Source organism: Primulina tabacum, chromosome 10 (assembly GCF_025594145.1).
Source record: "Primulina tabacum isolate GXHZ01 chromosome 10, ASM2559414v2, whole genome shotgun sequence".
NCBI classification, from domain to species: Eukaryota; Viridiplantae; Streptophyta; class Magnoliopsida; order Lamiales; family Gesneriaceae; genus Primulina; species Primulina tabacum.
In genome coordinates, this window is record NC_134559.1 from 34,162,164 (window position 1) to 34,189,816 (window position 27,653).

Sequence of the window (27,653 nt, forward strand, 5' to 3'; positions counted from 1 at the left end):
GGATGAGATTGGGTTGTGTAAGTTTTTTATTTAGTTAAAAATATAAATTTTATTATATATAAAATTAAAATAAAAATTTAATAAAAAAAATAGTTTTTAAACAAATTTTTTTTAAAAGAAATTATTATTTTTTTAATATACACTTCCAACGTTCCCATTTTCCTCGTTTTCCCCGTGACGAACCTCAAGAGAGAGAAAATGAACACCCCACCAGAAAATTAATATTCTGCGAATCTTCCTTGGGTTGAAGGCCGACGACTGAGCGCAGTTTCTTGAGCTCTCAATCGTGTTTTGATTGATTTCTCAATCTTCCGAGCACGAATATATTTCTTGGACCTTTGCCAAATTATCGGGTATGTAAAAATTTTGATGTTTCTTGCATTTTTAATTGTGTATTTAAGTGGATTCTTGAATTTTGTCTGGATTTGGTTTATTTCCTGAATTCTTGAGGTAAAGTGGCGATCTTTATTGGTTTTAGTGGATATAATTTGATATTGGGATTATATTCGAAGCATTAGGGAGAGATCATTTGATTTATTGTTGTGAAAATCTTACCTGCAGATGCCTTGAAGTGAAAATAAATCAGAATTCTGTTTTTTCAGTACTGTCCGATGATGGAATGGATTTGGGTTGATTTTTTAAGGTTCTTCAATTGATACGAGATATACAAAGTGAGTTTGGAAAATTTGGGTCTTTTTTTATAGTTTCAGAGAAGGAAAAATGAATGTGGTGGTTAAAGTTGGTAGTATTATCACCCAAGGAATGTACTCTGTTGCCACCCCATTTCATCCATTTGGTGGGGCGGTGGACATAATTGTTGTCAAGCAGCATGACGGAACCTTTAGGAGTACGCCTTGGTATGTGCGATTCGGTAAGTTTCAGGGTGTTCTTAAGGGGGCTGAGAAGCTAGTTCGAATAGAAGTTAATGGTGTTGAAGCTAATTTCCATATGTATCTTGATAACTCTGGTGAAGCTTATTTTGTTCGAGAAGTTGATCCAGAGAAGGATGATAATGAGGGTTGTAAGGACTCTGCCAAACTTGAAGCCGGCATTAATGTTAATGATGAAGTAAAAGGAAGTGAATTACAGAGATCGGAGGCTAATGAGCATAATGATGGTGGGGTAGAGGTGCGAGATGAATGTGTTACCCTTGGCATGGACCGGTTAGAGAGGGCTGATTCTGATGTGGAGAGAATATTTTACGAGTTTCAAGATGATAAATCTTCTCTGGTGGATTCGGTCGAGTTCTCTGAATATGGTTCTGGTAGATTTGACAATTTAGGGAACATGGAACATGTGTTAGAATCACAGGATTCAAATTCAGAGGTCATTTTGGTGAGTGTTGATGGACACATATTGACAGCGCCTATATCTTTATCGGAGAGGAATGCCGAAAATGTGCAACTAAATACGCCTCAATTTCACCTTGGCCCAGGTGAGGGTACTGAAGATTACAACAGAGGTGAAGCTTCTTGGCCTTCTGATTTATTGGATGAAATTGATGCCTCTCATAAAGTTACCACCATAAATATACACGAAGCAGATAATGGGACTTTGTCTTTGTCTTCTGTACCACATTTAGAAACTTGTAACTTAGATCAAGAGAAACCATATAGTGAACAAGGAACTCCATATAGTGAACAAGGAACTCCAGACTCCGGTCATCTGGACAGAGAACATAATATTGACAGCAGTTCCGATATTGCTTCTAAACCATTTAATAGGAATGAAGTTTTTAAAAGCTGCATGGAGCTTCAGGAATTGGCATCTCAGTCTACTGATGAGGATGAAGAACATAAGAATTCTTTGTTAGAAGTTCTTGACAAGTCTCCTCGAAGTCCTCTGGTAAATGGGGAATCTGAAGAGGGAAAAGAAGAAATATCAAGAAACAACGATGGACTATTCCCCCAAGATTCTGAATTTCCTAGCAGTACCCTTTTAACAGAGTTGAAGTTCAACCCTAAATCCCACGAAAGAGAAACTTCTGATACAGAATATGACGGTTCAGTTAGACTTGCGGTCCAGTGTGATAACAATGATCCAGAATTGCTGATACAAGCGGATGTAGATCTAGCATCCATGAGAATGCATAGTGGTGAGGGAGCTCCTGCTTCTGAAGAAGAACGTAGTAAAATTGAGCACCTTGAACTTCTCACTGGAGCTTCTATCAAAGGTATTAAAACAGACGTATATGCAATGCATGTTATTTTGTTATAAAAATAAAGCTTGATTCTATTTGCTATTTGTTGAATTTTGATATAATAGAAATGTAGTTATGAGAAAAAACCACATGACTCATGATTTACGTGCCTCGGCCATGAAGGTCAACATTATGACCCAATGTCCAGAAGGCTAGAACTCTCTATTAATCTTTCATAGTTTGCACCGCATAGTCTCTCTATGTAAGTGAAAATATATTGGGATAAATATGTTTTCAAATTTTTCTTATAACATATCTAGGATAACATCATATAAGAAATTTATCCAAATCTTTAACAATATTCAATTTGATTAAAATATATTATTTGATTTCTGGAAAATATTAATACTGTTTCTCATGTTTATTAATTGTCAACAGGGCTGGAGATATCTCTTTGTGGAAACTTGCTTCATACGGGAATGGGTTCAAGTGCAGCAGAAGATGCCTTTCATGCGAACCGCATATCACTGGAGGAATTTAAGTTTTCTGCCTCTTCGATTTTGGAGAATGAAAACTTAATCTTAAGAATACAAGGGAAGTACTTAAAATGGGAAAAAGCAGCACATATCATTCTTGGTATAGCCGCTTTTGGTTTGAGTCTTCCTATTGAGCCACAAGATGTTATCCCTGTGAAAAAAGAAACACCAGAATCAAAGGAAGATGATTCCGATATGACTTCAACTCCATCACGAAGATGGAGGCTCTGGCCAATCCCATTTAGGAGAGTCAAAACACTTGAGCATACGGGTAGTAACTCATCAAACGAAGAAGTATTTGTTAATTCTGGATCAGTCTCACAAAGCCAACCTGAAGAACCAAGTTCGACAATCCATACAGTCACAGAGCCTACACGAAAGCAAATCATTAGGACCAATGTCCCCACAATTGATCAAATAGCATCATTGAATCTCAAAGAGGGGCAGAATAAGGTTAATTTCATTTTCTCGACTCGAGTTCTTGGATCCCAAAAGGTTCGTAATATGTTACCTGGTCGGTATTTGTGCTTAGATTGGTTAATTATTTAGAGTTGGGAAAGGCTATACTCATCTTTACTCATACTTTCTGGAACAGGTTGAAGCTCATATATACCTGTGGAAGTGGAATACAAGAATTGTAATTTCTGATGTTGATGGGACAATTACCAGGTAAATCGTAATTCATTCTTACAATGAATTAACTTGTGATGTGCCGTATAATTTTTTTTCTTTCAACGTAACCGAAATGCTATTTGAAAATAGTTTACCAATTCAATTATATGTAGTTTATAGTTCTGTTATGGCCTGATATTCTTTCTTTAGATTATGCTGATTATCACTTTATAGCGATGAAAATAAGTTGTGGTTGATATGAATTATGATCGAAAATATTTTCTATGATTATATCACAATAAAATCATATCAAGTATTCAAGTCTATATCAGCAATCATAATACTAACAAATTTGATTTTAGATTATGCTATTTGATTTCTAATAGAACCTATTATGTCTTGTATCCTTGTGTCTAGGTCTGATGTTCTCGGTCAGTTTATGCCTTTGGTGGGAAGGGACTGGACTCATTCTGGAATAGCTCGTCTTTTTTCAGCTATAAAGGTAATGTTTTCTAATTTATCTTTTCAAGCTGATTGGAAATCATATATTCATATATTATTTTTCATGGCCTTAATCCATGCCAAAACATCTTTATGAACCTCATAGTTGATCTCTGAAAATACTTAAAAATATTGAACTGGAGTGCAATAAACTTTTCATCGGAAAAAAATGCAATAAAGATATGCAAATGCTGATGTGTGAATGCTTGATGTAAAGACTTTCATTTATGGATTTCGAGCCAAAGAATCAAAATCTGAGTCCCGACAAGTTGCAACTTTTTTTTATCTGATGCAACCTGCATATTTTTCATATTTCAAGATCTCTTTGGTTTTTTTGTTCATCTGAATTTCTCGTTTATTGTAAAGCTAATGGCAGGACCGTAACACAATGCATGTGTATAAACTAGGGTGATTTTAAGTAAATATAATTTATTATGGTGTTTTTTTTACTAGATACGTCTGTGGATACCAAGGTTTCAAAAATTGAATCACATTTATACGTATGTCATCCATAACCGATGTACAACCGAATGTCTTTTTCAAATTATAACATAATCCTTTGTATTTTTTTTGTTTATTTAATTAAAGTTTTTTTTTGGATATCTATATTTGGTGTACCAGAATTAGTTTTTATATGGCTTCTAATCAACCGATAAGGCCTGATAAAACATCTATCACTGTCTAATCAAAGCAACCAAATTCAGCCATTAATAAATAGTGATAGATAAACGATTAATGTTTAATTCATTCGGTGCAGGAGAATGGATACCAGTTGTTATTTTTGAGTGCTCGTGCAATCGTTCAAGCATACTTGACAAAAAGCTTTTTATTCAATCTCAAGCAGGTAAGTGGTTTAATTACATAAAGTCCTGAAACTTAGTTTTGACGACTGCGAAAGATACACTTATGACTGTATTCGGTTTGACAAATTTGAACTTTATGGATCTAAACTCCTTCATCAAAATCCATCAAATATGTTTTTGGCTACAAGGAAAAAAAAATTGAAATTAATCTTTCATGGCCAATAGTGTTTCATTTTATCTTCGAGGCTATTTGAAATTCCTTTAGGTTGCATTTTGATTGAAGAATTCGAGCGAATTTGATTTCAAATCCATTTTATTAATTTGGTTCAAACTTCAAAATTAGAAAGAATGATTGAAATTCCTTGTATTACCGAGAGCCTCGAATATATTTTTTGCTTCAATTATGCATTTCAAATCTCGTCATCCCAACAAATTCAAATCCTCTCGTCCAAACACAACTTAAGAGTGTGTTTGGATTCATATATTTCAAATTCCTTGATTTGGAAGAAAGGATTTGATTTGAGAAATTGATTTCATACGACATCATCTTGGATGTATCTAAAATTCACCACAATTTCTATTGAAATTGTTTAACTTGATACAAAGTATGTTTGAAATTTACTTGAATTACAAACCAAGAAATTAGAAATGCATCGGTCCAAACATAATCTTAAATCATTGTCATTGGAAATCAATTGTTTTCATATCATTTCACTCTAAAGCCCTTGCTAAATCTAAACAACATTAAATCAACGTCATTGGAAATCTAACACCAAGTCCTTCGCTAAATAAGAACCATATTAAATCATTGTCATTGGAATTTTTTTTCCGTATCATTTCACTCTTTATCCCTTGCTATATCCGAACTCTGCCCTGGGTAAATTATAGTTTGTCTGCTAAGTCCAAGTTCATCATCGACCCGTTGTTGTCATTGATACCATTTATCATTAATTTCTCATTTTCTATTATCTTTGCACTTCAATAGATGTAATTGCCATCATAACGAGATTTAACCTAGTGAATTTATTTCAAATGCTTGCAGGATGGCAAAAGCTTACCAAATGGACCGGTTGTTATTTCCCCAGATGGCTTATTTCCCTCATTGTTTCGAGAAGGTAAGATCCTTTTTCGTTAGAATCACTTATTATTTCTGTTGCACCTATATTTTTTTACTGCATACAATAACAAAAATGTTCTCGTGTGAATTTCTTTAATGCATGCCTTGAAAGTGAGACGATAGTAAAATCAAATCTCTTGGTTGGTGGCCTGTTTTGATTCAATTAGCTTCGTATGTCTGGGAACCATGCTATCATCGACTGTTGCTGCCTGGACTAAAGGATGTATTATATTTTCTGTATTTTGCTATTGACGTGAAATTAAGGCTATGAACTAAGATTCCATGGTTTGTTCTCTTGCTAGCATAATAGAGTTGGTGAGAATTTGTTAAAAACAACAAACTAAACAATAGAGAACTCGAATATGAGAATTTATGTGGAAATGCTTCTTATCCGAATGGGGAATTTATGTGTGACAAACTTTTTACTTGGTGGCAGTAATTAGAAGAGCTCCTCATGAATTCAAGATTGCCTGTTTAGAGGTAAACATAAGTCATCATGATGTATCTTCACAGGCATATGTTTTTCCTCTTAATCATATGATTACCAATTTTCAGGATATTAAGGCTCTATTCCCTTCTGATTATAACCCGTTTTACGCGGGTTTTGGAAACAGAGACACTGATGAGCTTAGTTACCGGAAAATAGGTATTCCAAAGGGCAAGATTTTCATCATCAACCCCAAGGTAGTAACCTTCCCCACTCATTTCTTTGCAAAATAATAGGCAAACTCAACGTACATCTTCTCTCCCTCAACCGCGATTTATTATTCACATCCTTGCAGGGCGAAGTGGCCATTAATCATCGTATCGATGTCAAATCATACACTTCATTGCATACATTAGTGAATGACATGTTTCCTCCTGCTTCGATAGTAGAGCAGGTATTTTCTTAATCCTTGGGAGGGTAATATGTCCTTGTTAATTTTCATGAGACAACCCTTTATCCTTATTTTGCAGGAAGATTTTAACTCATGGAATTACTGGAAAACACCCTTGCCCGAAATCGAGGGACTGTAGAAGATTTGTTAGAGACGGTGGACATAGTTTTTGGTCGTGATCATTCGTTTCAAACAGCGTTGAATCTCGTGGATCATATATATAAATGAATGAGACGCATCATTCTTCTAAATATATGGTACATGAAATGATATACGGTTGTAAAAACACGATAAAAAATGTTTCGATTTCTACGGTAACCGTAGACTTCTATTCATGACCAGTTATTTTCTTCTTCTCCACCGGAAGAATATACTGAAACTCACTTATTCTGTATAAACAGCACATTTTTATGTAACCATGCAAGCCATTGATCGGGATAATAAAACATCTATGAGTAATAAAGCTCTATAATAATAATACTTCCACTTCATTTTGTATCATTATTATTTTATATATAAAATAGAGTATGAGCAATAATAACGGGAGCGCGGAATAAAATTGGTCCAGTTTGATTTTTATTTTTTATTATAGGATCTAAGTTGATTTATTCGGTCTTACGTTTAAAAAATTGTTCCAAATGTTTATCTTGTTAGGACCGAGAATAAGTTTAGATGACGGTGAATAAATTTATAACAATTATAGCAATTTTTATAAATCAAGTTGTGTTAGCGGGATAAGAGAAGTTAAAAAAAGTTAAGAATGTAGAAACAACTCGAAACACAAAATGAACAAAGTATACAAAAAATATCAGATAAGTTACTGAAAATGACTGAAAAGAAATAGACCCTAGTTTGTTTATGGAAGTTCAAAGATAAATCTTTTACCTCTCTTCTTCTTTTGTTTTCAGAAAAATTTCACTAGAAGATTTGATTATTACAACACTTGTATAAAAATCACTTTAGCTTAGTTCAACTATTTGAGGTGAAGCTCCTCCTAACAACTACACAACAATATCAATATGTTCAAAAATTAAGTTTTATGACAGTTAAAACTTTCTCACTACACAATTTAGCTCAAGTAAACATAATAGGACTGAGAATAAAAAAGTGCACAAAGTTATTATAAATCGATCTAGTAGGCTTTAAACGTGTGCATATCAACTTGTGATAGAACTTTGAAAGATGTTGATAATGATTCAGGCAATTCTCATAAGTATGCAGAAATTCAAAGTGTCAGCTATCGTCAAAATTTCCGATTCATTCCACTTTTAGAGATAATGCCTCTAATGCTAATAAATATGAACGATACTCACAAATGCACTGGATGTCCGACAAGACAACAAATAATTTTATGTGTCTTTATCGTCTTTCCAGATATAGTACTGGATAAATAACTTTTCTTGATTACTACCTAGATATGGTAACCAACAAATATTTGATTATGTTGCGGAGAGATAATGTTTGTGCTTGCTAATCGGATTAAAATTAAACTATGAGATATATGTTTGATGTATGTAGAGGATATTTTCAGATCAGTTCAAAGATCATCTCGATTGTTCTAACTGATTCAACTCAATATATCCTTAACTTCTATAGAAGATCGGATCAATATCATTTTGTTCTTAAGCTTATGAGTCCATTACTTATTCAGATCAGTTCACTTAAACGGTTGCTTAATTGATTAGTCTTCTTTATCCGATCAGTTCAATTCAGTGTTTATCAGTTCAAATTCTTTATGTCCATCAGTTTCGTCTTATCGGATAGATAAATTTGTAATCACCAAACCAAGTCAAAATTTTATCTTTAACAATTTTCTCTTTTTTAATGATGACAAAACTAACTAAAGAGACATATTAAAAGAAGATTTTTTTATAGATAATCAAATGCAAAACATATAAAAAAAATTCTTTGGAAAGTTTGATAAGAAGAACGACTTGACCTATAACTACCCTATCCTGAATTGTTATGACCACCACTTGAGTTGTCCTGACTACTAGAACCACCACCAGGCGGCTTCTTGTGCTGAAAAGGATGAGGATGAGGAGGTGCTGATTTCGGCTTTTCTTTTGGCTTTCCTCCTTTTTTGGCCTGAGGAAAATCAACAACTTCAAAGAGCTGTTTGGCAATGGTTTCAATATGTTTGGATAAGGTGGCCTCAATTTTATCAATTTTGCCGATCAGATTTCTTGTGGAACTCAAATTTGTTGCCCTTTATCTGCTTGAAGTGAAGGTTAACAACTCTCAGTACTTCATTAATCTGAAAGTTGACCGTTGTTTTGAAGAGCTCCAGATCAAATGAAGAAGGCAATTGATCATCTCAGAGTCCGGTGATCTTAGTTGTCAGATTAGTGAGAGTATGATTCATTGTTTTCCAAACCACAGACATTCATATCTCCAAGATTTATGTTGATCTGTTCTGGCTCGAGCTGATGGGGAGGAGAGGCGGCAGTGATTTTTGAGGCAGTTCAAGACCCATTAAATGTTTTTATGCACTGATTTTCGTATCAGTTTGTTCCTTAGCATGAAATTCCTGGGAGTGGGGCGGGTGATCTGATTGATGCAGACTATCAAAAAATGCATCAAGAGAAGTCTCTTGGGGAGGAGGAGAGCTGATATGGTGTTCTGATTCTTGGTTAGGCGTAGGAGTTGGAGTCGATAGATCTTCAGCAATCTCTGCTTTTTCAGTCAGATGAGGAGGAGAGGAAGAATTAACCATAGACTCAGTTGGCTCAAGGGAAGAGATCTGAGCCATTTCAGGTACTTCAATGTTATCCATGGAGATTAGGATCTTAGCAGCAGTAGTGAGTGGCACTTCAGGAAGCTTCTCTGGTGAAGTCGGATCAAAAAACGATTGAAACACCTGCAAATTTTCAGTCTAAATACCATTTTGAATTTCTTCTGTGGAATTTGTTTGAAGACCCTATTCTTATCTGATAGGGTGCTGAATCATACTTAGATTGTTGATTAGGAAGATCTGATTTGTCCACTTGATTAGACTGATCTGTCAATTCGATTTGTTCTTTCATGTCAAACTGATTTGATACTATAGTTGTAGTTTCTGGCAGGGCAAGTGCAGTTGCAAATATTTCCACATCACTTTCACATTCATGGACAAACTGGACACCATTGATCAACATCATTCCAATAATTTCATGACCATAGACTTACAATATAAGTGATTTCATAGCTAAATACTTGACATTTCAACTTATAAGTTATAACACAAACATCCCATGTCTTAGAAATAATGTGTCCCAACCGTTCTATTACAACTGCAGGGCATATGTTCTCGCACCTTCTTTGACAAACCGACAACAAACTAACTTTTATGAACTGCATCACGTGAAACTTGAGTTTGGAAAACTCAGCAAGTGAAACTCGTAAAGTAAAAAAATAAATATATCATATTAATGAAAACGAAAGGTAACATCTTTTAAAACATTCAAACCATCAATCCTTGAAGAAGATAGTAGCGACGTGTTATTGATGTTTTGCATACATGCTTCATAGCTTAATATGGCTTTCATATTTCAATGTCATTCATGTCATATATGATGATTGTTGACCAACCTCTCTTGATTTGTGGTTTTTCCCTCCTTTCGTGTATTTAACACCATGTTCCTGTGGTGTGTCTTTCCCATCTTTCATGTATGTACCATAATGTTTGTGCATATGGTTTTCTCATGCCATAAACGCAGGAGAAGTTTAAAATTTTAATTTTATTTTGACAATCAAAATATGATTTTGATTGAGCACTCGTATGGTTTTATAATAAACATACATAGGATGTTAGAATTTATACCTTCGGTGAAAATTTCACAAGGCTCCAACTATTTCGGGATTAGCGGAGATAGCTCTTAATAAATTCCCTATGAACTTTCTTCGAGTCTCCTTCTATCAAGTCCATGACCAGAAGATTTATTCCTCTTTCAAATAGCACTAGAATATTTGAAAGAAGTTTTTACGTTGAGATAAAAAATTTGAGAGAGGACTCAAAATCTCTTTCTCTTGAAAAGTGGCCAAAATAATTTGGAGGATTTTTTGAGATGTGTTTTCGTGAATCACACATTAGGAATAGTGGTGGAGGCTAGCTCATCATTTTCTTTTCTCTTATTTCCTTAAAAACAATAGCCATAACTTAAATTCCATAATTAACATTAATGAGCTTGATTAATTAATTGGGCTAGTGCAATTAGTTTAATTAATTAATCAAAGTCCATTGATAACTTTAATTATTTAATATGTTGGATTTGTACTCCTACAAGCCCATTAACCATACTCCCAATATATTTAATTTAATATTTAATAAACTCAACTTTTGAGCTTAAAATATTAAATCCATTGTAAATTCAACATTTGAATTTAATATTTAAATTATAAATTCAACTTCTTGAATTTATCACCTACAAAATTTAATAAACTCAACTTTTGAGTTTAATAAATTAAATTTTCAAATTTTATAAATTCAAATCCTTGAATTCAAATCCTTGAATTATTCTCTCAAAAATTTAATTTAATCTTATTTGCCTCAATCTATGTATCAACGATTGATCATAAGAATGTCAGAAATCATATTTTTTATTAAACCCAGCGAACCATGATAAGAGCGTCTAGTAGCATCGCCCCATGATTCCCTATGTATCACTGATAGTGTCTGCAAGAACCAGTCGATTATGATTAGCGTACAATACAGTTCCCTTCATCTCATATATCCCGATCAAATCTGCAACCATTGGTTCATCGAGGGTTGCATAATAATTCGACAACTATGTGATAAATATAAATAGTGGCATCGCATGTACCATTGGAGAATTCCTTCTCCAATGTGCATCTCATACTCTGGCCAGAGATTCCATGCACTATTATTTCATCAGAACATATAGGATATCCATACCCGTAGGTGAGCGGTGAATTCCCGACTACAATGCACTGGCTCCTACATGTGTCGCAACTGTACCCAACCTCGCCACCTGATGACTCTCTTGGAGCCGGTAAACCAGTCAAAGCACAGCCCTAGCATATAGAGCCTCAGTGTTGTCCCGGGTCGTAAGGACTAATGGTGTACAATCATAATCACGGACTTATCCTCTCGATGAATGATAACCACTTGGAAAGTCCGAGGGAGGGTAGTTCGGTATAATCATCATATGACTACCCATCTGCATGTTTGGACATCTCTATGCCCTCAACAAGAAACGCGGTACACAACATCACAGATGTTAGTCTCGAGTTCAAGCGACCTTTATCCATATTTTAGGCGGCTGAATCGACTAAGAACGAATTTAGATTATACAGTGTTTACAAATGGGTTTCAACATCGAATTACGATTCATTTGTATTAAAGTATAATCAAGGACTTTATCTATGCTGATTGCATGGGTATACAGATAAAGAAATAACAAACCATCGCATGTACTATTGGAGAAGGAGTTCTCCAATAGTACATGCGATGCCACTATTTATATGTGTCACATAGTTATCGAATTCTTATGCAACCCTCGATGAGCCAATGGTTGCAGATTCGATCGGGATATATGAGATGAAGGGACCGTACTATCGATAATCATAACCGACTGGTTTTTGCAGGCACTATCAGTGATACCTAAGGAATCATGGGGCGATGCTACTAGACGCTTTTACCATGATTCGATGGATTTAATCAGAAATATTATTTCTGACATTCTCATGATCAATTGTTGATACATAGAATGGGGCAAATAGCACTGGATTTTTTGTTTCCGTGGAGAGAATAAATTCAAGAAGTTGAATTTATATTATGATATAGTAAATTCAAGGAGTTGAATTTATGAGATAATAAATTCAAGAAGTTGAATTTATGAAATTTGGAGAGAATAAATTCAAGGAGTTGAATTTATAAAATTTGAGGATTTAATTTATTAAACTCAAAAGTTGAATTTATTAAATATTAAATTAAATATAGTGGGAAGTATGTTTTATGGGCTTGTAGGAGTACAAGTCCAACATACTAAATAATTAAAGTTCTTAATGGACTTTGATTAATTAATTAAACTAGTTGGACTAGCCCAATTGATTAATCAAGCCCATTAATGTTAATTAAGATTATTAGGTCATGGCTTGATTATAAAATAGTGAAAAAAACCATTACCCTAGCCACCAAGCAAGCCTCCACTCCCCTCCATATTTTCAAAAAATCCCCTCTCCCAAAGCATCAAAATTTCGGCCATTCACTTTGCAAAAGGAGATTCATCAAGAGCTATTTGGAAGAGGAACAAACGATCTAGCCATGAACTTGATAGGAAGATTAAAGAAAGGAGATTTGAAGAAGGTTCATAGGAAATTCATCAAGAGCTATCTCCGCTAACCCCGGAATAGTTTGATCCATGTGAATCTTTCACCAAAGGTATAAAAGTTAAACTCAATGAATGTTTAATCTTAAAAACTATACGAGTGCTCAAAAATATCTTGAATGTCAAGATCTAAAATTTTTTCAAACTTCCGCTGCTTTTGGGCACGAGAAAACCGAGATCCAACAGTGGTATCAGAGCCAGTTTCTGTATATCGTATGGTTTTAAATCATATTGAATAATTTATTTCTAATCACACAAGAAAATTTCAGAAAATTGATGCACTATAAAAAATATATTTTTCCAGAAATAAAAAAAATTCGGATCTGCCCGAAACTATTTCGGGTAGACCGCACACGCAGCATGCGCGCAGGAGGTGCGCGGAAACGTTCGAACAGTGCGCGGTCAGCACGGGCGGCTTCTCGAGAAAGTCTCGGGAACTGTGCTGATTATTGGGCTTGAACTGTTTGGGCCTAAGGTGCAATTTTCTGATTTTTCAAAACTTTTGATTAAATTGATATTTTATGAAAATTAGTTCAATTTATCTTTTTAATAATTAATTTTCAGAAAATTAATAATTTTCTTGTAAAATAAATAATTAGAATATGATTTTAATTATTTATAGTAAAAATGAGTTTACAAAAAATCAATTATTATTGAATTAATTGGAAATTAAATAAAGATGTATATTTAATTTATTAAATTCTTTAATAATTGTGGTGGTTAGTAAAAAAGTTATTAGATACATGATTTATCAATTAATTAAATTTGTTTAATTAAATTGATGTTAATATTTGATATTAAATGCATGAAGGATGATTGAGAGTTTTGACCAATGTGTTAGGTGTATGTTAGGATATTTTACTTTTATATTCATTTTGTTAATATTTGATATTATTAAAGTGAATCTGGTTTATGGCCAGTTCCCACCCCATGAGATGTATCACATGACTTCGTCTTACCAATATTATGATATGATGTGAATTGACTGAAACTCCCATGACTTCGGCTCATATTATTGGGGGAACTCATTGCGACCGTCCACTACAATTCAATATTGATGGGTCGGTTTGACACGTGAAAATAAACGACGTCATATTATTGGGTCCTTATTAAACGTGAGGCGAAACACGGAGAGGTTGCATAGGGATGCAATTGGATTCTACCTTTTAGAAATTATAATTGGCTGATATTATTAGGGATTATAATTGGCTAATTGGACTCTACGTGTCCACTAAGGAAATACGATTTTCCTTTTTCATCAGAGGGTGGTGGAAAAGTCAAAATAGTGGGAGGAAAACATATAAAATAAAATCCATATTTTATAACTTAGAATTATTTTAAAATAATCAGTAACCATTATTCTGTTTTCATATCAGGATATTTTTGATTTCGTCACTTAATCAATTTTTGTTATTAACAAGCTAACCGAATCTAATTTTCAAGACTGGTTGGAAAATTGTTCTGAATTCGGAGAAAGTTGCATACACACTAATGTCAGTCCTACTGACTGACAAAGCATGCAAGACGGTAGGACTATAGTATGCAAGCTAAAGTGTAACATGCTCGCTTTTATGTCAAATGAACTGTAGCGACAGTTTGAGGAAATGTTGAATGCTGCTGACATTCGAATGCACGTGCAAGAGTTGCATGATGCATGAAACTCTACAATGATGCACACCACTTTCAAGGGGCTCATGACTACACGTATCCAAGACGGGGCTTTGGCCCATGAGCGTGGTATACGTATGACTGGATTTTTTGAGAATGTGGTGGGCCTGGAATATGTGATTCCTAACAAGTTACTTGATGACATCAATTTGTTGTCTTTCTCTTCCTCATTTGACGGGGTTATGGTGAACTTCAATTTGAATAAGATAGATGATAGCCTTGAAGAGCTAGTCAATACGCTTATAACTTATGAGATCACCATAAAAGAGAAAATTTTTGTTTTTCTAATGCGCCTCTCGTCAGACGAAAAATGGCCCACAAAGTAAGGAAAATAAATATTCTACCCCTCACAAGAAAAACAAACCCAATAAGAGGAAAACTCTGAAGGACACTTAAAAGGCCTACAAAGTCCGATAAGTCAGAATATATTTATTTCACTGCAAGAAGTCCGGATATAAAAAATTATACGTGCCAAAAAGGTTCTGGAAATGATAATTGAATGTCCAAGTAAACAGGAATTCGACAACAAAACAAAAGAAAGTTACATGATCCAAATCCCGCACAAATATGGCACACTAGAATATGTCACATTTCCCAAAGAAGGATGCACAAACTAGTGGGAGAAGGCATGTTTGACTTGTCAGACATAAATTCTCTACCTACTTGTAAGTCCTATCTAAAATGAAAAATGACAAAGACTCCATTCAATGCAAACGTGGAACGTGCGCATGGTCTACTGGATTTGATCCACACAAACGTTTGTGGCCCGCTAAGTGTTAGCACAACTATGGGCCATCCGACTTCATTACCCTTACTGATGACCATTCGAGGTATTAGTATGTTTATTTGATGAAACAAAAATCTGAAGCATTTGAAAGGTTCAAAGAATTCAGATCTGAAGTAGAAAACAACTAGAAATGAGTATTAAGACACTTTGATCTGATAGAGGTGGAGAATACTTGAGTGCTGAATTTTTGGGTTATCTAAAAGAGAATGAGATTTTCTCACAGTGGACTCCACCAGAAACACCACAATTGAATGGTATTTCTGAACTTCGTAATCGAACCTTGATGGACATGGTTTGATCCATGATGGGATTCACTGAATTGCCTACATCATTTTGTGACTTTGCGCTTGAAACTGCGACAATGTTGTTGAATAATGTCCATACAATAGCAGTGGAAAAAACACCATATGAGATATGGATGGGAAAAACTCTCAAATATTCTTACTTGAGAATATGGGGATGTCCTGCTTACGTGAAGCAGATAGTGGGAGACAAATTGGACAGTAGATCCACTTTGTGCTACTTTGAAGGATATCCAAAAAATTCTGTTGGATATTATTTCTGACATCTCAATGAAGCAAAAGTGTTTGTTTCAAGAAATGCCACCTTTCTAGAGAAGGAGTTTCTATTAGATAGAAAATGTGTGATGATAGAACTTGAAGAAATTCAAGATACTCCTTCAACTGTAGAAGTTGAACCTAATCCCCAAAAACCAGTAGTTGAAGTGCACGCACCTAGAAGGTCTGATAGGGTTATTAGACCACCTGCAAGATATACACTTCTTCATGAACAAGGTCATGATGAGCCTTGTGTTGGATGTGATCCAATGAATTTCAAAGAAGCAATATTTGATATTGATTCAACCAAATGGCTTGAAGCCATGCAGTCGACTATATATTCAAACCAAGTCTGGACATTAGTGGATCCACATGAGGGAATCATTCCCATAGGATGCAAATGGATCTACAAAAGAAATCTTAGGGCGGATGGGAAGGTATTTACCTTCAAAGCAAGACTGGTTGCAAAAGGTTATACTCAAAGGCAATGAATTGACTATAAAGAATCTTTTTCACCAGTTGATATGTTTAAGTCCATTAGAATACCACTAACCATAGCAGCATGGTATGACTATGAGATATGAAAAATGGATGTAAAGACTGCATCCCTCAATGGAGACATCAAATAAGAAATTTATATGTCTCAACCTGAGGGATACACATCAGTGGAAAGTGAGCATAAGGTATGCAAACTTCATAGTTCAATAAATGGTCTTGTTGGAACTTTTCAAGTTCGCAATCTTGATTTTGATGATAACGAAACTTGATAATTATGTTACTAATAATCTACCTTAGTGTGCAGCATCTAGGATCACTCACGAGCTGTTTACATCGCAAACTGAAGACCCAACTGATCGCACAAACTGAATCAGTCTAACTGTTACGTCAATTGAGCAGTCCAGCTGATTGTCCAGTTGATAGGTGGTTCACCTGGAGAACCTCAGAATCCTGGCCAACCAAATGAGTGTTCAACTTATGAAAAAATCCAGCTGATCAGTTCAACTGAAAAAGAGTGAAATCAGTTCAACTGACGAGTCAACTGATTTCACCAGCCCAACTGAAGATCAGTTCAGCTAACCAGTTCGAAGCATCAGTCCGAATCTTTCAGTTATGGATGAAGACAAACTCTTTCAGTGGAATCCAGCTGTATGTGAAGGTACAAGCCATTGTCCAATCCAAGGACAATAATGGACGTTGCATCAGAACATTAAAGACAAAACATTTCAGAAGGACAGTCGAAAAGTCGAGACATAAAGTCCAAGAAACTAATTCAAGATGCAACGGATACAATAAATGAGTCTCACTGTACGTTCAGTTTTCCCGCCTATATGAAGAGAAGATATGTGAAAATTCAAATACAAGAAATATATACCACAAGAAGAAGCTGAAGAAATACACCGAGATTCAATACAAAAAGCTTCTTCAAGAGAGAAAAGAATAGGTACGCACATTGGACATCTGCTTTCAGAAGCATTTAGCCCAGAGGGACACTTTAACGTGTTATCTGCTTAGTTGAGAAGCCATTTTCCCTCAGTGTTTGAGAACATCCTTGTTCAGTTCTTACAAACAAATTCTCTCCAGCACTCAGATACAGTCTTGCACAAAGACGTTAAACTTGTGTATGTAGTTTTTGACATATAGACGTTAAAGAAGTGTTGGCTGGAAGGTTCTGCCTTCAGTCGTAGCTAGGAGTTCAGTTTAGGCAGTAGTGTAAGTCCTAGCTGAGTGGGTTTGTACAAAGAGTTGTATAAATCAAAGTCTTCTAGTGAATCTTACCCGAGGCGGTAGAAGGGGTGACGTAGGAGCAGTTGAAGTCTCCGAACATCCATAAACATATCCTGTGTATTTAACTGATTAACTATTGTTTTCAAACTGTTTGGATCAGTTAGAGTATCCGTCAGTTCAGTTGTCACCATAACTGAACTGATGAACACAAAAAATAATCAACCCTTTTTCGGTTATTCAGTTACATAAGTTAAAACGTTTACTAATATAGCAGTTTTCTTCACGAAGGATTACTTCGATTTTTTTTCCGCTTGGTTTTTAACCAAACTCGATTTAATTCATTGGTGTTGATATTCTTAGAACACGAGCTATTGCAGCTCATTGGAGAATATTTTGTTTGATGCATCCGAAAGATACTCAGCAAATGATCCTTCAGGTCTCAAGCAGGCGTCAATGAGTTGGAACCTAAGATTTGATAGCACTATCAAGGAATTTGGTTTTGCTAAAAATCCTGAGGAACCATGCGTGTCCAAGAAAGTTAGTGGGAGTGCAGTGAAATTCCTAGTACTTTATGTTGATGACATCCTACTCATTGAGAATGATGTATGATTACTGTAATCAACTTAAGTATGGTTAGCAAGTAAATTCTCCATGAATGAAATGGGTGAAGCATCCTATGTATTGGGAATACAAATCTATAGAGATAGATCAAAGAGGATGCTGAGGCTCACCCAAGACACTTATATCGATACCATTCTGAAGCGATTCTCTATGGAAGAGTCCAAGAGATGATACTTACCAATGTGTCATGATGCTACTCTATTTAAAGCAATGTGCCCCAAAACTGATGAAGAGATATAGATGAAGACACATATTCCATATGCGTCAACCATTGGTAGTATCAAGTATGGTATGATATCAACGCGCCCTGATGTTGCTTACGCTTTGAGTGTTGCAAGCAGATATCAGGTGAACCCTGGTCCAATGCATTTGAAAGCCGTGAAAGATATTCTTAAGTACTTAAGAAGTACTAAGAACTTGTTGATAGTCTGTGGAGTTGGAGAATTGAAATTAGAAGGCTACACTGATTCTAGATTCCAATGTAACGTAGATGATTCGAAATCGACCTCTGGTTTTGTATTCATGCTAAATGGTGCGGCTGTCTCTTGGAAAAGTTCCAAGAAAGACACCGTTGCGGATTCCACCACTGATGCTGAATGCATTGCTGCATCTGCTGCAGCCAAAGAGGCAGTTTGGATGGGGAATTTTGTCAAAGAGTTGGGCGTTATTCCTAATGGAGTTGATCCCGTCTCGGTCTACTGCAACAACACTGGTGCCGTTGCGCAAGCAAAGGAACCAAGGTCTTATCAACGATCCAAACATATACTGAGGAAGTTCCACATCATCCGAGAGATTGTAGAAAGAGGAAATATATCAGTCGAAAGAGTCCTCTTTGCAGATAATGTTGCTGATCCACTTACAAAGCCTTTGCCAGGACCATTGTTTGAAAAGCATCGCGAATCAATGTGATTAAAGTTTATGAGTAGTTGGCTCTAGGGCAAGTGAGAGATTGTTAGAGTATATTCTCTGTAAGCCAACTGTTGGCTAGGAAATTTATTGACTTAGTTGTAATGAACAATCTTTATTTTAATATAATTCATTATTTCATGGTTTGTTATTTCTTTATCTATATATCCATGTGAACAACATAGATAAAGACCTTGATTATACTTTAATACAAATGAATCGTAATTCGATGTTGAAACTCATTTGTAAGCACTGTATAATCTAAATTTGTATTTAGTCGATTCAGCCGCCTAAAACATGGATAAATGTCGCTTGAACTCGAGACTAGCATCTGTGATGTTGTGTACTGCTTTTCTTGGTAAGGGCATAAATATGTCCAAACACAGATGGGTAGTCATATGATGATTATACTGAATCATGATGATTATACTGAATCACCCTCCCTCGGACTTTACAAGTGGTTATGATTCATCGAGAGGATAAGTCTGTGGTTTTGATTGTACACCATTAGTCCTTACGACCCTGGACAACACCGAGGCTCTATATGCTAAGGTTGTGCTTTGACTCGTTTACCGACTCCAGGAGAGTCATCAGGTGGTGAGATTGGGTACAGTTGTGACATATGTAGGAGCTAGTGCATTGTAGTCGGGAATTAACCGCTCACCTACGGGTGTGGATATCCTATATGATCTGATGAAATAATAGTGCGTGGAATTTCTGGCCGGAGTATGAGATGTACGTTGAGAAAGAGTTCTCCAATAGTACATGCGATGCCATTATTTATATGAGTGACATGGTTATCGAATTCTTATGCAACCCTTGAGGAACCAATGGTTGCAGATTCGATGGGGATATATAAGATGAAGAGACTGTACTGTACGCTAATTATAATCGACTGGTTCTTGCAGGCACTATCAGTGATACCTAGGGAATCATGGGACGATGCTACTAGACGCTCTTACCATGATTCGATGGATTTAATCAGAAATATGATTTCTAACATTCTCATGATCAATTGTTGATACATAGAATGGGGCAAATTAGGGTAAGCCTGAATAAATTATTATGTCCTGAATCACAAAGAGTTGTGAACCCACGACTAGCTGTATCCCTGAACCATTGAGGCTCACACAAGCACTGGATTATTTGTTCCCGTGGAGAGAATAATTCAAGAAGTTAAATTTATATTATGATATAGTAAATTCAAGGAGTTGAATTTATGATAATTAAATTATGAGAAAATAAATCAAGGAGTTGAATTTATGAGATAATAAATTCAAGAAGTTGAATTTCTAAAATATGGATAGAATAAATTCAAGGAGTTGAATTTATAAAATTTGAGGATTTAATTTATTAAACTCAAAATTTGAGTTTATTAAATATTAAATTAAATATAGTGGGAAGTATGTTTAATGGGCTTGTAGGAGTACAAGTTCAACATACTAAATAATTAAAGTTCTTAATGGACTTTGATTAATTAATTAAACTAGTTGAACTCGTCCAATTAATTAATCAAGCTCATTAATGTTAATTATGATTATTAGGTCATGACTTGAATATAAAATAGTGAAAAAAGCCATAACCCTAGCCACCAAGTAAGCCTCCACTCCCCTCCACATTTTCGAAAAATCCCCTCTCCCAAAGCCTCAAAATTTCGGCCATTCACTTTGCAAAATGAGATTGTGCCGCCTCTCGAATTTTGATCTTCTACGTTGAAACGTCTTACAAATATTCTAGTGCTATTTGGAAGAGAAACAAACGATCTAGTCATGGACTTGATAGGAGGATTAAAGAAAGGAGATTTGAAGAAGGTTCATATGGAATTCATCAAGAGCTATCTCCACTAACCCCAGAATAGTGGAGCCGTGTGAATTTTTCACCAAAGGTATAAAAGTTAAACTCCATATGAATATTATATCATAAAAATCATACGAGTGCTCAAAAATATCTTGAATGTCAAGATCTAAATTTTTTTTAAAACTTCCGCTCTTTTGGGCACGAGAAAATCGAAATCCAACATGAAGAGCATTGTTATCTCCGGAATAAAGGTCAGTGATTGAAATACAAAGATCCTAAATCAAAATATGATTTATTCGATAATCATATGCGATATTCGAGTGTATGATTTTCGTCATTGGTATCAGAGCATGTGTTAGTTGATATTCTAACTTGTGTTTGATATTTTTTTTTCGGTAAACTCATTTGATCCGAATTTTTTTCTGTTCATTAAATGTGAAAACCGCATGTGAATTTTTTTTTGAAATAAAAGAAAATTATATGCAGTAATGGAGAACATACATGAATAAAACAAAATTGATATTCATGAGTATATGCATTCACATATAACTTTTGTTAAGCGGTGCATTTTTTAAAAAGGTGAAAGACGTGGCAGGGTTATGTATATATACATATATATATTTTTTTACATGCAAAGTTAAGAATTCGATGCTTCATGATTATGAACATGAAGAGATCTACAAATTTTATTTGAGAAAATTGATATTCTTTGTTCATATCTATTCTATTTTATTAGGATTGAGGACATGATAGTAACCACTTAGAAAAGAAACCAACTTTTTCTTCCAACTTTATCCTTATACGATACTAATAATACACTTTTGTTTTTTGTTTTTTTTTAAATTTCAACACACACTTTTATTTTTATTTTTGTTTATTTCAACAATTCAAATATCAATTTAATCCCTCCATAATATGTCAAATTTCGCTTTAGTCCATCGATAATGATAAAAATTCTGTACAAACACGCATCGGGTGTGCAGAGTAACTAATATAGATGAATGGACTGTTACCGTTTTAAAATGGTATCCGTCGGTAACGATTTGAAAATGGTGCTTGTTTTTTAAATTATTTTTTTGAAGTTTACGAATAGCATAAATAAAAAAAAATTGGCTACATGTGATCCATAAATAAAAGTTCCATATGTTTTATATCAAAGGATAGTTTGCCAACAATATTGAGAATGAGAGATTGTTGTTATGTATGCAAATTTTTTCAGCTTGAATATTAATATTGAGGTTGGTTTTTGTGTCCAATCTAAATTTTTTCTCATTTTAAAGATATGACAATAATTAAACATACTCTAATTATCTTCTAGGGAGCAGCTAAAGTCCAAAGAGCTCCGAAATGAATTGCAAAGTTTCACATGTTTAAGCATTATAAAATGGATCTCACACACACCTTGCCTCAACATATTAAAGTTTGGGATAGCAAGCATTTATATCTTATGCATTTTGGTCATAATTTTGAACATGATGTAATAGTTGAACTATTAAGAGATTCTCTAACTGGACGTTAGAAGAGCATAATCGATGATATACTTAACCAAAGGGGATCAATGATCTATGTTGATAAGTTGAAATTATCATTGATTAAGATATGAGAGAAAGAGGTTGAACATGAGATGATGAAGACATTATCTTTACTGATAAATTCTGGAGTTCGTCTTTTGAAGTTCGCTCTATCAGATAGGCTCTCGAAGGGAATGGCCAAAATGATATCTCGCATGTGTAAAAATAAAAAGAAATTAGATTTTCTTTAGGAAGATGACTTGATATTATGTATGTTTATTTCGATGTTTTTTGACATATGTAATGTAGAAGCATGTATTGTAAACTTTGATGTTAGTTTATTTTAACACATGTTTATCTACGTATGTTTATTTGGAATTTATTGAGATATTCAAAATTAAGTTGGAGTTTTTAGGTTGGAAGATTTTGAGTTATTCTCACCTAAAATCAATTGATATATTTTTTGTTACTTAGAAATTAAATTTATGATAATGCAACATTAGGATTGTAGATGATGATTGGGAACTTAGTGAACTTTCGAGTCTATGCCTTATGTTAAATCATTATAGATGCTAATTTTAAGTACAAAACTAAATTCTACATTAAATAAGCATTAACATGTGTTATCACCTCTAAAATAGACAGACAATGACATCAAAATCTATCATTGCTGATCTCAACAAGGGTGACAAATTGTGTAAGATCTAGGAAATTCGAACTACGTAACCCGACTGCATCCAATCTAGGGTTTTATTTAAAAATATGTGTTTAATGATTTTTTATGCATTTCATACATGATTATTTCATGGGTAGGGTTTATTTCTGGATTATTATTAAGATTCATGCATTAGGGTTTTAAGTTGCATTTCGCGCTCGAACGAAGAACGGAGACTGGGGATAGTCAGGAAAAATATTTGTATTGAATAATTAATTTTAATTATTTAATATGAGATGTTTTAAAGGGAATTTTTGAAAAATGGGCCTTGGCAGGTATTTTTACATGTCGGGTCATATGGTTAACCAGTACGCAAATTTTATCTATTCAGATGACTTTTTGATAGTTCGGGCATCATTTCCAAAAACGTACCTAAACGAATTTTTTTGGGAGTGTTATTGGGCTTGATGGGTTTGTTTTAATGCTTAATGAGCTCAAAACCATTTTAAATTTTAATTAGGGCACATTAGTGTGATAATAATCTACTTAAACCTTACCAAACCAAACCCTAATCCTAACCCTAATACACGGCCGCCCCCTCCCTCATTCAGTAGCATTCATCAGCCTCTTTTCAAAGAAAAACCAGCAGCCTCCATCGAGTTCTTCAAGGATTTTCAAAGAAAACTTTTCCCCTCCTCTCCGGTTCACGTCTCACGTGTAGTTCTTCGAGTTTTCAAGCTTATAATCATCAAAGCACGCCATGTATCTTGTTTCTCACATCATTTACGTCATATATGTGTTGTGATGTGTGCCATGTATATAGAATGCTCGATCCTTTCATGCTAAAACGTTTTTGACTACGGTTTGTCATGAAATAAGTATGTTTATGCATATATCTCACGTTTTTCATGTGCTTGTGCAAGGGGGCTGTCGAAAGGGATGTTAGGGACTGCTTAGGATGAGAATGAAGAGGACACGATGCTGGAGTCTAGTCTCGGTCAGGTTAAGGTGAAGGCCGATGGGTTTTTGGCTAGGGAAGGTTTGTTATGCTTAGATCGAGAGAGAGGGATGAGAGCAGCAAGCATGGGCTCAGTCCAGGCCATGGCTCAGACCCTGGTGGGTCCATGTCAAGGCTGGGAAGGGTTCATAGGCTGTTGGTCCTGAGGCTAGGGGCAATGCAAAGGATATGTCGGTGATTAGGGTTTGAAGTTGGTGATCTCGGGGGAAAGATTACGTAACAGTGTGTATAGGTGCTAGGGTCCTTGGCTAGATTGGTCCAGGAGGGGTCCAAGGTGTGCTAGGAAGTGTTGGTTTGAGGCTGGTTCGTTTTAGTTGAGAGTAGGGTAGAAGTTGGCTTTGAGGTGTTTGGGACGCCTTTCAGTTGCAAGGTTAGCACCGCGGCGCTTGTGCTTCAAATTAGGAGCGCCACAGCGCTGATGTCGGGCGCCTAGGCGCTAATCAAGCGCCACAGTGTCAGCACCTAGGCATTGGACCTGGGTTTGAGGTGCTTTAAATTTAAGTGCTATTGTCTCATTTGGGTATTAATAAGTCGTTATGACCAAGCTTAGTGAGGGTTAGATTAGCTGACACGAAGCTTGTTAGGTACCTTTGAGTTATGATTTAAGTTTGGTCATCTTAGGGTAGAGTTAGCAGTCTTGGCAGCGCCCTAAACACGATTGTGCATGTTTTAAACGTTTATGATATTATGGATACAAATTTTTTATGTAAATATGAAAAATACGTTGCATGTTTGGTTTTAAGAAAAATTAGGTATATGTACGATTTTATTAAGTGATGAATATGATGACATGTTTTTGAAAGAATTGGTTGCGACTAATACGATGTTATGTAAGGCCAAGGCTCAGTGGATGGGTAATACTGTCGTTGATCTCCCCACCGTCGGGTACCGCGGTTATACGTAGATGGATCCATCGTCTAATACGATGATATGAAAGTCACAGCTGATTGACATAATTCAAATTAAGAAACGAACATGTATATGTTGATATGTTGATATGCTATGAAATGTTTATGCTTTAATAGACCATTATTATGCACACGATATTGTTAGTTCATGAAATGTATTTTTATTACAGTACTCACTACAACAATAAATGGCTATTGTGACACTTTTTTGTAGACACTTTTAATTAAATGTTGTTACAAATACTTAATAATGACACTTGTAAAAAATTAATAATGTGTAAAATAAAAAAACATATTACTTTAGTTATCATGACATTTTTAATTGATGTCATCTTTTATACGGAGGGGAACAATTACTTTTCCCACATCGTAAAAAATCAATAAAAAACTTAAAAATTTCACTATAAATAAGTGTGAGAATATTTGGGTTAGATAAATATTGGAGGAGGGAAAATAATTGTCTCCCTTCATATAAAAAATGACATCAATTAAAAATGTCAGGATAACTAATCTAATATGTTTTTTTATTTTCACATTTATTTTATCTAATTTTCCCTCCTCCTATATTTATCCAACCCAAATATTCTCACATTTGTTATTGTCACTATAAATAACATACACGACACTTTTAGTTGTCATTATAAATGATTTTAACTGACATGTAAATTTGTCATTATTACTATAATAACAAGGCATCTATAAATGTATTTAAACATGAGTTTTCCTGATATTTAAAATTGTCATTATATGAATAATTAGTAACACGTATGAAGCTGTCATTAACATCTTATAATGACATTAAAAAATGTCAGTAAGTTTAAGACGACATTGGAATAGATGACATTTGTTGGAGGTGTCACTAAAACTTAAATGTCACTAAATATTGAATATGATGAAATTTATGAATGTCACCATAAGCATTTATTCCAGTAGTGACTTTTCATTGTTGCATGTTATGTATATGTACTTGCTATTAACGTTACAGGTGTGTTGAGTCTTTAGACTCACTAGGTGTGAATGATGCAGGTGAGTTTGTTGATCAGGAGATAGGAGGTGACGAAGACTGAGCAGGCAAGGCTGGATGTGCGCACACTAACCCGAGTACCTTATGTAAGGCCCAAGAATTTGATTATTGTAATCTGAAATGAATTGTGGATAAATTGAGGTGATTATAGACGAAACGGATCAGACCGGGAGAGACGAAAAGAAGACCGAATTATGTGCGAGGATAGAACACCTTGCGCATATGCGCGACCCTCCGGGCGCATATGCGCGACATGGATCCGCGCATGTGCGCGAGGATACCCGAGAGTTTTGAAGAATTTGAAGGACCTCGCGCATATGCGCCGAATGATGGCGCGCATATGCGCGAGCTGCCGAGACTTACACGCGCCGAGACATAGTGTCTCGCCCATATGCGCCGAGGATGGTCGCGCATATGCACGAGACGTGTTGTGTTAAGGTGAAGCCATTTTCCCCTCACCATGCATGATATAAATAACTTTGTCATTCATCAATTTTTAGTCAAAGGAAAAGAGAAGGAGAGAGCTCCGGGGAAAAATTGTACTTCTTGATATTAGAATTGTGATTTTGTACAATCCGCCAATTAGAATTTTAATCCGAGTACATTATCGTGTTTCTGGCGACGAGAACTTCAACTGGACGTAAGTTTCTTATGTTTCTGATATGTTGTGAAATTGTGATATTATCAGAATCGGATATAATTCATATATGATATTCTTGATATGTTAGACGTCGTAGAATCGAAACCGGATCGAAGAAATGTTATCGTATACGATTGTTATCGATTTTCCAGCTTATATGGTATGAGTTGTACAGAATTTTAGGGTTATGATATGCATATCATTGTTGTTATGAATTGGTGATATCGCTCTTATGATGTATAAGTGGCCGGTATATCAAGACTACACCGTTATGCCGTAGAAATACATCGAGATTCATATCGATATTTATACGTTGAGTTGAAGATTGATATAGTGCTTCTTATACATGTATTTCAGGTTGGTATTGAAGGTTTTGAAGATTGGGATTGATTTAATCCAACCAAATACCAAACAAAGAATGGTATAAATCAATGTTGAACCGGGAAATACGACTCGAGTCAGATTGGACTGGAGTTTCCCTAAACCACATACTAGATTGTTTATGCTTTGATATGTTTATATTTTGTCTATTGAATTATATAAATGCAATTGAGATAGATGAGTCCTTGGCAGAGCAGCCAAGTTACTAGATGTTTGGTGGTATCGAATTGCATAGGAGAAGATCGATTCCTATTGTAGTTGTTCGATATAGAAAGGACCGAAGTCTAGGAATAAGACATACCGCCACTCCGATTGGGAGAGTAGGTGGGAGACTTGTTACGTCTTATTCACACCGGGATCCCTAGACTTAGATGTGAGTCGAGTCAAGAGTTTTATCAATATTCACTAATGTGTCATAAAATCATGATTCATGTTCTTGATACATGGTTTATATTTTGTATACGATCTTATGCACTTCATGTATACATGTTTTATTCTGGGATTTATTCTCACTGGAGTTTCCGGCTGTTTTCGTGTTT

General features: G+C 35.0%; 1 protein-coding gene across 3 annotated transcripts; it reads left to right on the top strand.

Annotated features, from left to right (window-relative positions):
* The first annotated feature begins 168 nt into the window (after window positions 1-168).
* Window positions 169-6,940, top strand: LOC142505537 (phosphatidate phosphatase PAH1-like). 3 transcript variants are annotated; one of them, XM_075618564.1, is made up of 11 exons: window positions 169-353; window positions 562-2,173; window positions 2,579-3,171; window positions 3,272-3,345; window positions 3,706-3,790; window positions 4,547-4,633; window positions 5,635-5,707; window positions 6,146-6,189; window positions 6,265-6,393; window positions 6,492-6,590; window positions 6,667-6,940. In XM_075618564.1, the coding sequence occupies exons 2-11, from the start codon at window positions 721-723 to the stop codon at window positions 6,724-6,726; spliced, it is 2,697 nt and encodes an 898-aa protein (XP_075474679.1). In that variant the 5' UTR covers window positions 169-353; window positions 562-720; the 3' UTR covers window positions 6,727-6,940. The 3 variants fall into 3 exon arrangements, with proteins under 3 accessions (XP_075474679.1, XP_075474680.1, XP_075474681.1); XM_075618565.1 differs by having other exon boundaries at window positions 603-2,173; XM_075618566.1 differs by having other exon boundaries at window positions 705-2,173.
* The last annotated feature ends 20,713 nt before the right edge of the window (window positions 6,941-27,653 follow it).